The sequence below is a fragment of the Lutzomyia longipalpis genome, chromosome 4 (genome assembly GCF_024334085.1).
Source record: "Lutzomyia longipalpis isolate SR_M1_2022 chromosome 4, ASM2433408v1".
NCBI lineage: Eukaryota > Metazoa > Arthropoda > Insecta > Diptera > Psychodidae > Lutzomyia > Lutzomyia longipalpis.
The window spans coordinates 9091420-9101002 of record NC_074710.1 but is presented as its reverse complement, the minus strand read 5'-3'; the positions used below and the strand labels follow the sequence as shown (position 1 = coordinate 9101002).

General features: G+C 32.9%; 2 protein-coding genes across 2 annotated transcripts; both read right to left on the bottom strand.

The window, feature by feature from the left end:
• Window positions 1-1761: 1761 nt before the first annotated feature.
• On the bottom strand, window positions 1762-2645 carry LOC129796246 (39S ribosomal protein L43, mitochondrial). Its single transcript, XM_055838032.1, has 3 exons — window positions 2445-2645; window positions 2277-2383; window positions 1762-2202 (listed from the first exon to the last, which is right to left on the bottom strand). The coding sequence occupies exons 1-3, from the start codon at window positions 2579-2581 to the stop codon at window positions 1886-1888; spliced, it is 561 nt and encodes a 186-aa protein (XP_055694007.1). The 5' UTR covers window positions 2582-2645; the 3' UTR covers window positions 1762-1885.
• A 181-nt stretch (window positions 2646-2826) lies between these two features.
• On the bottom strand, window positions 2827-9141 carry LOC129796269 (longitudinals lacking protein-like). Its single transcript, XM_055838063.1, has 4 exons — window positions 9028-9141; window positions 8064-8445; window positions 5587-5673; window positions 2827-5507 (listed from the first exon to the last, which is right to left on the bottom strand). The coding sequence occupies exons 2-4, from the start codon at window positions 8157-8159 to the stop codon at window positions 5313-5315; spliced, it is 378 nt and encodes a 125-aa protein (XP_055694038.1). The 5' UTR covers window positions 8160-8445; window positions 9028-9141; the 3' UTR covers window positions 2827-5312.
• Between the last annotated feature and the right edge of the window lie 442 nt (window positions 9142-9583).

Here is a 9583-nt window from a genome sequence, read left to right as displayed (position 1 = left end):
TATTTTTTTTCACTACTTCCCCACATTCCCCTCACTTCCCGCACCGTGATAAATGGCAATATTTCTCGAATATTCTTTATTGTTTTGCACATTTATATGCTTCTAATTATGTTTTATGTTGTTTATGTTACTTATTCGCGATAATTCTGACACTGAGATGGTAAAGTGAGAAAGTAAACACAACCCTTCAACCCCCTTCAACCATATGATTTATGATGTGACTAACTTCATTCTAAGAAATTTTCCGCAGCATGGCCGTTACACCAATTTTTGAATTCCCTTCTTCTACATTTTCCTTAATAACTTTTCTTGTGGTGGACGGATTGAGCTGAAATTTTTACACAACCTCCTCAGATAACCAAAGAACTTATTTCCAAAAGATGGGAATGGTATCTTTTATATTTATTAAGTTATAGCACGAAATATAGGGCTGGGGTCGTTCAACGACCCCGCTTGGCGGCCTAGAGGTTAAAAAATGGTTTTTTCAATCTTTTTTTAACGAACTTGAAGCTATTGAAATTCCCCACTCATACTAGAAGGAGATTTTCTCAAAATGAGTTAGATTTGGTTCTGGATCGACTTTAAAAATCAAATTGGCCGCGACTGCCAGTTTCGTCCTCCAAGATTTAAATAACTTCAAAGCAAAACAAGAGTAAGAAAGGCTTAGAATTAGAATTCTTTATGTTGTTACGAAAGAATGCTTCGTGTTTTTCACGTTTTGTGGATTTTTTAAACATTTTTTTTTAGTGAAGTAAATTTTTGACAAGCCCGGGATATTTTATGACCGTATAGATAATTTTTTACATGAAGCTTAACTCTTTCGCGTTTTTTGGGTCATACGCTGACCCAAACGTGAAACATTTTATTTTTCCAACTATTTATAAATTTAATTGTTTTTCCAAGTTACCAATGCATCAAATTCACGCAAACGGAGCCAAAGAAGACGTTCTGACTGAGAAAAATCCTCTGAAAACATCCACAGAATAAATATCGTGATAAAAGAAAGCATACAGTCGTGCTCTCGTGGTAGGACCGTCGTCAAAATGACTTCTCCGCGGTAAAACGGCTTCAGAATGAGGAATTTTGCCTTCGCAGTGGGACAATTAGTATCCTACCTTTCCAATAGTACTAATTGTCCCACTGCGAAGGCAAAATTCCTCATTCTGAAGCCGTTTTACCGCGGAGAAGTCATTTTGACGACGGTCCTACCACGAGAGCACGACTGTATTTCAAAGTTTTTATGTTTGACGTTGGACGCGAAAGGGTTAAAAATCAATTAACCTTTTTTCCATCAATTTTTAACGTTCGAATTTGAAGTAAAAAATTTAAAAGATCAATAAAAATCTTCCATTCAGTCAAGTTTTATTCTTTAATTATGTACTTAATTCAAAAGTGAAATTATTTTATATTTTTGAAAAAAAAAATAAGAGTTATAAAAATGTGTTTAAAATGAGAACTATAAGTCTATTTAAATAAACTTTGCATTGAAGTTCAACCCACAAATACAAAAAAACGAACAAGACTAAAGTAGACCAATGAAAAATCTGCTGGAATTAATTTAATCAATCAGAGACTTTCTAATTCTTTTTAATTTTAGATTCAAAAATATTTTTCTGACTCTAGTTTTATCAAACTATAGGTGGATCCTCAGTGTAAAGTTGCTTTGAATAGCGAATAGAGGAACTAATCCTTTAAAAAATTCATCAAGGAATGTAAAATTTTTAAGGAAAAGCAGGAATATAGTGTAAGAAAAATCAAATGTAATTTTTAAAAAATTTAATATATTTCATTTTCTTCTATTTTTCCGGCTTTTCTAATCCATTGAAAAATCAATGTAGGCTAGAGGACTAAATGGTGGAGAGGTGAAACTCAACGACGATTCGCTTCATTGCTCCTTGTCAGTTTCCTGCTCTTTACTGGCTTCCTGTTTCTTGTACATTTCCATAAGGATTTCCGTGGCAGACGTTGGCCATTCTATGGGTTGTCGTGCACTTTCACTGGGGTACTGTGTAAGATTCTGCTGAGGATTGCGATGGGTAAAGGGTGTCCAGACACCCTGAATTGATGGCACATCCGTGTGCCAGAGCTTCCTCCAACGCACAGCTGATGAATCACTATTTTGCTTCCTCAGCAATTCCATCCATTTTATTATTTCCTCGTGGGGGCGATTATTGCAATTAATCCACTGTTTCTCACCATTTACTGCAAGGAAATCCGAAAGAACAAAAATTCTTTAAACCTTCCGGAAGATTTTCTCAAGAACTATATTGACTTACAATACTCTGCCGTAATTACTGGAGCACGATGCCGGCGGGGTTTTACGTAGACAACAACTCCTGGATTGGATTTTGCATAGTCCAGAAGGCTATTCTCGAGGAAATCCCTGAAAAAAAGCGTAAATGTAAAATCGCCGGAGACACATAACCTCAATGTATCTTCATTACCTCATTCCTTTGCTCCCGCCGTGATGTTTGCAGTATTTGAGGGTTATTCGTTGCAGTTGGCAAATATAGCGACCCACACCATTCTGAAGGGGCGCTCTTGGGAAGCCCGACTTCATAAAAAGATTACTATTCGACATTTTTTCCAAACTCCCGGATAACAAAATTTTATTATTAAAATATTGCGGAGCGTGTGGCGCTGTCGTGGCAAAACCTAGAAGTACGCAAAATTCAAATTTTTTGGCGGGGCTGTAACGGAAATTTCTCAATCCTGGACCTCAATAAAAAAAAATCACAAAAATCCTAAAAAAAAATAAAGAAATTCCTTTATATTGCAGCATAAAACCAACATGAACTCACCATAATTTGATTAAAAGACAATAAATTTCTAAATTAATCATTTTATATAATGTATATAAATCGCTTTTTATCAAGAATAATTAATTATATTAGATAAAATACACTTTTCATGCCTATTTCAATTAAATATTTTACTGTATTTTATCATGTTTTCATTTCAATGCATCTCAATGTGTGTTTATGTAAAATATTCTGTGTGTGTTGACAACTAAAATCTATGCTGTGTGTGTAAAAAAAACATTTTTGCTATTTTTATAGACATTTTTTTTTCAATACATTTTCCTCTTCTTTTAATTATTTTCTACAATGCTGAGTTTTGGAAATTATTTTGGGATTTTTATATCTTTTTTCTTATTACATTTTCTTTGCAAAAACTTTCTCAATTTATTCATTTATTTCTCTCTCTCTCTCCTTTCTCTCACAATTTGCCTTAGGGGATGAGAAATAAAAATTAAAAAGCTTAATAAACGTTGAGAAAGTACTTAAGAAAAATAGAAAAGGATGTTATGCACAATGTACGTGGAAAGTGTTTCAAGTTTTGCAACATTCTGTTAAAAAAAAAACTTTTTTAAGTGAATTAGAAATTGAGAAAACTGTTAAGAAATTATGAGAAAAATAAAATTTTTGTAACTTCTCTTCTGTAAAGAATCATTTCTCCTCCAAACATTGTGCATAATGTCCTTTTCTAATATGTATATTTTTTTTTCTTAAATAAAAACAAATATTAGGTAAACTTTTTCGCTTCTGTGTCTGTTTTCTTATTGTTTTTTCATTCATTTTATTTTTTTCCTGTCTCTTTGAAACGGATCTCCTTGGTTTGTACATATTTAACATTTTCTATTTCTTAAAAAAAAAGTATTTATTGCAAAATGCTGTTCCCTGGAAAGAAAAGAATGTTAACTTACATGAAAGAAAAAATCTTTAAACATTTATTTTGATCTACGCGTTGTTTAAATTCACATTACACTGAGGCTCCTTCTTCAGGTATTGCATTATGAAGGAAAAGGGGTGACCAATGAGAACGTTTTGCTGAAATTTATCTTCTTCTTATTCAATAATCTTTCATTTGTGAATTTAGAATCATTTTTTCTTTAAATTAATTTTAATAAAAAAAATGGTCCAAAAAATTGTATTTTATCTAAATCAAATAGGTGATTTGCAATATATTTTACTATTTTATACATTCAAATTAACATTACATTAAAGCTCCACCTCGAAGAAAAAAAGAAATCAACCAATAAGGAGTTTCTCATTCTTCTTCTTATTCATTAATGTTTCAAAAGGAGTTTTAGACACGACTTCTGATCCACACTTCTAACAAAAAGGTGGAGCTTTGATGCAAAATTTCTTTAAATGTTTTAAATATTTCATTCAATAAAATTTTGCAAAAATTTTTTTTCAATGAAATTTTGAAGATTTTTTATTTCAAGAAAAATTAACATTCCCCAGAGAACTTTCATCATATAATTTCATTTTATTTGAATGAATTTCTGTCATTGTAAAACTTATAATAATTCCTTTGCAGTACCAATTAAAAAAAACTCTCATTTCACATTTAAAAAGTATACAAATATCTCCAAAAAACGTTCTCACTTTTATTCTTTCTTTTTAAATTTAAATTCAAGTCATTAAATTGTCTTCTTTTTCTCATTTTTTTCTTTCTTTTGCTCTTTATAGAAATTAACTACAAATTGCCCATAAAATTTACTCTATATACCTTACACTTTACTACCTTTCTCGTCAATTTCTTATTTTTTATTCTCTTTTAAATCAGCTTCATCTTTTTTTTTTTTAATATTTCCTTTCTCTCTCTCACGTAGAAACTTAAACAACTAACAGAATCACTTAAAAAGGATATTTTTTTCTAAGCTATCATCGCTCTTATATAAAAAAAAAGAATTCTTCTCAATTACACTATGAGAAATAAAATATGCTTCATCTTTTTTTGCAGGATAATATTACAAAATAAAAAAATATTTTATAAAAAAAACATTACTAAGGTTCATTGTGGTAACATAGTGTCATTTTCATTGGATTGTGCAAGAAAAAATTAAACAAGAGCTATTTATTAATAGAGTGAGTGGTTTTTGAGAATTGAGGAAGAATTTTTTAATAAAACAAATACTTTAGGTAAATTATTTATATTGAAAAAAAAAAAAGAAAAAGTGCTTTTGAGAAAATTCTACTAAAATAGTGAAGAAAAAATGATCTATTTTTATTTTTAAATCTTCCGCAGAGAGATTTGAATGCCCCGTTAAAATTCACTTAAAACTTCCAAAACTTTTCATTTTTTTTTTGCTACATAATTTGTAAAAATAAAAACATTAAAATAAAATGCAATACATTTTAAAGAAAAATAAGGGATATTTCATAAATTTTCTTGTTGCCTTGTGTCAAGTTTTTTTTTATACGTGTGCCCCCCTTCTAAATATTAAGTTCCGAAAAAAAAAGAAAAATCGAATCCTACCGTTTTTTGTCCATCGCGATTTTTTTTTTATTAATATTTCTTCATCAACCTTCCCTTTTGATTGTGGCCGGAGTTTCGGCCAGACCTTTCACTTTGAGTCTGTCCGCCGTCTTCAGGAAGGCGGGAAGTTGCTCCTGTGACACATTCACTTCACCTGCATACATAAATTCCAGGATAGCCTGTAGATGACTATAGGAAACATCCTTGAGGATGATTATTGGGTGTTTTGATGGGTTTTCCTTTAATGCAAAAATTGAATTTATTTTCATTTTATTATTTAAAAGGAGTTAATTTTAAAGATTTTCTTATTATTTTTACCTCAAGTAAGGACTTGAAGTACGGACTGCAGGCTGATAGAACCATCTTGTGGGCTTTGCACGTTTGTCCTTCACATGCCAGCGTCACCTGAATTGATGAAATATGATTTTTTTTAAAAGATGTTCAACATTAAAAATATTAGAAAAAGGTAAAAAGGAAAAAAAAAACTAAAATTTTCATTTGTACTCGAACCGGAGACCTTGTGAATACGAGCTAAGCACTCTACTCATTGCGCCATCACCTAATAATATTCTCTTTTGAAATATAATTCATGGCGAATTTTTAATATTCTTTTTAACTTGTTTTTTTTTTTTGAGAAAGTTTATTTTTCTTCATTTTCCAATCATTTTCATTTAATAAATTAAATGATAAAAATATAAAATTACATTTCCATGGTTTCCCACCTTCATTTGTCAAAGAAAGTTCAATTTTCTGAGAATTTCTCAGTCAACATCAATCGATTTCGCAGAAATGTGAGAAAGGTTCAAAATAAATGGACATCCTTGTGAAAGCTAGGGGTGAGGAAAATCACAAAGTCAGAAGGTACAGACGTCTATTTTGATTTACCTGCGGGAATGAGAAACCACCCCCGCTCTCAAATCCATTTCGCATTAATTCACCCTTCACTTATTAAAAATCCTTGTAAGCTCAACTTGCCAACGTGCAAGAAATACAATTCTTCTTTCACCTCCCATCCTCCTCGCAAATCAACGAGTGAACTCAACTGTGTTTGGTGGGTGGCAAGACACACAATACACCATAAACGTATAGAGAAGGATACTAACAGTGAACGTCATCAGCATCCCGAGAACCTTCTTCCCTTCTTTGGATTTTCCACCACATCGCGTGGAGTTTTCCTTCGTCCGCTGATTAATAATCAACAAGGAGAAAAAGGGGTTCGCCTTGTCGCGGCAGAAGCAATGAAATATTTGCGCTCATCCCCCCACACCCCACTTTTGTCCATTCATTTCTTAATTTTCCTTCTCTCTTGCGCATCCACTTTCTTACCCGCTTCAGGGTACGATGCCACCCCTGTAGAGCACCCCCCCCCCAAACCCGCCCCTACACCCATATATAGTCTCAAGTGTCGTCCTCGGTGAGTCTCCGACCGAAAAGAAAATCCCATGTGAATCCAATAAAATGAGTTGAGTGCAAATTTCAATGGTAGATTTGAGATAGATTTGCGTAGTAGAAAATATTTTGCTATTTGCGAAAACTTAGCCGTCTTCGCGCATAGAAGTTCAGCTTGAATTAATTTGAAAACATTAAAAGCCCGATCTTAAAAACTAAGGTCTACTTAGAACTAGCATAAATTAACTTAATTTAGATTAAAAAATCGTAAAACTAGCTTAACAAAAACTTAGGCTAATATATGAAAAATAAATTATTGCTAGACCTGACATGAAAATTTACGGACTAGTCAAAAACGTTATTGTTAGGTACAGCTTAAAAAAACGTTTAGCTTAAAAATACGGCCTAGTTAAAAAAAATTTAGGCCTAGCCTAAAAACTATACTCAGTTTAATAACGTAGATAAAATTTTAAAAAATTTAGCTTAAAAATGTAGAGCAAGCTTAGCTTGATTTAATAAACTTCGGTTTTTTTTTTCCCCACCCCTCCCTAAGGTCTTCGGGTCTACTGACCCATGTGGACCGCCAACACCTACAATTGATTTGTCATTACACCACAATCCTATTATCTTTTAGGAATTCACCTAAAAGTCGGAGCGGTTCATTCAGCCTTTTCTCCAAGCTCACTGCTACCAAATAAATAATAATAGGTAATAATAATAATAAACTTCGGTCTAGCATAAAAAAAATTGAGCCTAGTTTATAAGAGCTTGCGCCTAGTTTATAAAAGTAGGTCTAATTAAAAAAAACAGACCTACCTTAAGAATGTGGGCCTAGCTTAAAAAAGTTAATCCTGGTCTAGAAAACTAAGGTCTAGCCTAAAAACATAGGACAGGCTTAAAAAAAACCTGTCGGTCTACTGTAAAAATTCAAGCTTAGCCTAAAAATCTTAGACATAACTTAAAAAACTTAATCCTGGTCTAGAAAACTTAGGTATCTAGCTTAAAAAAACTTAAGGGCATAGTTTTAAAAACTTAGGCCTTGCTTAAAAAATGTCGGTCTAGCTTTAAAAACTCAAGGTTAGCCTATAAAAGTAAGCTTAGCTTAAATAAATGTGGGCCTAGCTTAAAAGTCTGGTCTAGAAAACTTAGGTATCTAGCTTAAGAAACTAAGGCCGGACTTATAGTAATGAATCTGAACCATTCGTCTTCTATCTAAAATTGTCTCAACTATTCAACTTTCCAATCACTTCTATTATCTTTTTCTTCTCGCTCCACACTTGCGAGTACAAAATCCCAGCCGGTGTGCGGGGGAGACAGTACACAAGGTTCTGGGAGGGGGGGGGTGGGGGGTGTTAAGGCGTATGAGGGGGATATAAGAATGAAAAGAAAGTTTCATTGTGACTCACATCCGTGAAGCTCTTCTCGTCCCGTAGATGCCGAAAGGACGTCACCATGTTCGTTTGGAAGTCGTTCCATTTCAGAAAGAACTGTTGATCTCCCATTATTGATTTTCCTTCTTCCGCCTCAAGTGTCTATCCTTCTTCCACTTGCAGCTGGAATTTACGCCTTTTTTCCCTCCTTCTGTTTCTTCTAATTAGTTTCTTTTTTTCCCTTATTTTTCTCCACAACACATCTGCACTTTCCTTGCACACGCACACAACAACCAAACAAATAATATGCTCCTCTCTCTCTTTCTCACTTTCCTCTCTCGCACTTTCTTTCCTGTCCGTTTTTCTTTCTCGGGGGATGTTTTCTTTTCACCTTGATTCGTTCACTATATGGGTCAACCTGCATAGGAAAATAATACAAAGAATTAATTAAAAGAATTCGCAATATTTTCCAGAATTTCAGGAAATTATCTTCCTGAGAGGAAAGCAAAAACAAAATGCATTTGCAAATGTCAAAAAATTCTCGCTCTCTCTCTCACACACACGTCGTCAATGGGAAGCATAAACAAAAAAAATGTGTTTTTAGCACAAATTCAATCGATTTTTTAACAATTTAACAAGAAAAATACTAATTACAAATCATTATTTTACGTATTTCTCCCCCTTTTGGAGGAAATTTTTCAGAAAAACCCCCCCAAAGTGCTATGCAATTTTTCATTCAAAATTCATTCAAATGATTGAGAGAACGTGCACGAGAGAGAAAGCAAATGGTACTCCAATGCGTGCAAGTGAGACGGGTAGGGTCACTAAAATATATATGTGTGGACGCCAGAGAATTGTGTAATGCAGAGAGAAAGAATTTCACGCAGAAATCTTTCCAAAATGTCACACAAATGATGCACAAAAGCACAAGAAAAGCAAACACTTTGATGCAATTTTGCTTTGAAAGGTGAATTTATGCGGAAATGTGCAAAAATCTCACCTAAAAACGATGTTTTGGTCAAATTTTATGGAGAGATTTCGTAAACGCAGCACAGGAGAGTTACGGGAAAAAAACTGAGAGGAATTTTCTCGAAAGTCTCGCTGTTTTTCTCACAAAAATCTCGAAAATTTCTCGCCACTCTTTTGATTGGTCATAACCAACAAAATGCTTTGTTGGAATTATTCCAGTGGAATGTTTGAAAGCTCCGTTGAAGTTATTACTTTTCCGCGGAGAAATAGATTTGTTATTTTTAGGCGGGAAATAGGAGGATTTTTAACGATTTATAAAAATAATATACATAAGAGAATACAGAGTATAATTTGAAGAATTCTATAGAAATTAATTGTCTTGAACTAGGAAATTGATCCCAAAGAATTCTATGGAATCTTAAAAAACGCTAAAGAAATCCAGGCTTTTTTTTTTAAAATTAAATTCAAGCTTTAAAACGTTTTGAATGAAAGTCTTCAAAAGCTTAAAACGACCTATTATGCTTAATCCAAGAATTTATCAGATTAATTAGATAAAAAAAAGAACTCAAAGATCACTTTGAACATCT

Excerpts from the sequence above, each read along its gene's own strand:
- LOC129796269 (XM_055838063.1), bottom strand. The coding sequence starts at position 8,159 with ATGGGAGATCAACAGTTCTTTCTGAAATGGAACGACTTCCAAACGAAC. Across the intron at positions 5,674-8,063 it reads ACGAGAAGAGCTTCACGGAT|GTGACGCTGGCATGTGAAGG; the intron begins GTGAGTCACAAT and ends TCATCAATTCAG. Across the intron at positions 5,508-5,586 it reads ACTTCAAGTCCTTACTTGAG|GAAAACCCATCAAAACACCC; the intron begins GTAAAAATAATA and ends TTTGCATTAAAG.
- LOC129796246 (XM_055838032.1), bottom strand. The coding sequence starts at position 2,581 with ATGTCGAATAGTAATCTTTTTATGAAGTCGGGCTTCCCAAGAGCGCCC. Across the intron at positions 2,384-2,444 it reads GGCGGGAGCAAAGGAATGAG|GGATTTCCTCGAGAATAGCC; the intron begins GTAATGAAGATA and ends GCTTTTTTTCAG. Across the intron at positions 2,203-2,276 it reads AGTAATTACGGCAGAGTATT|TAAATGGTGAGAAACAGTGG; the intron begins GTAAGTCAATAT and ends ATTTCCTTGCAG.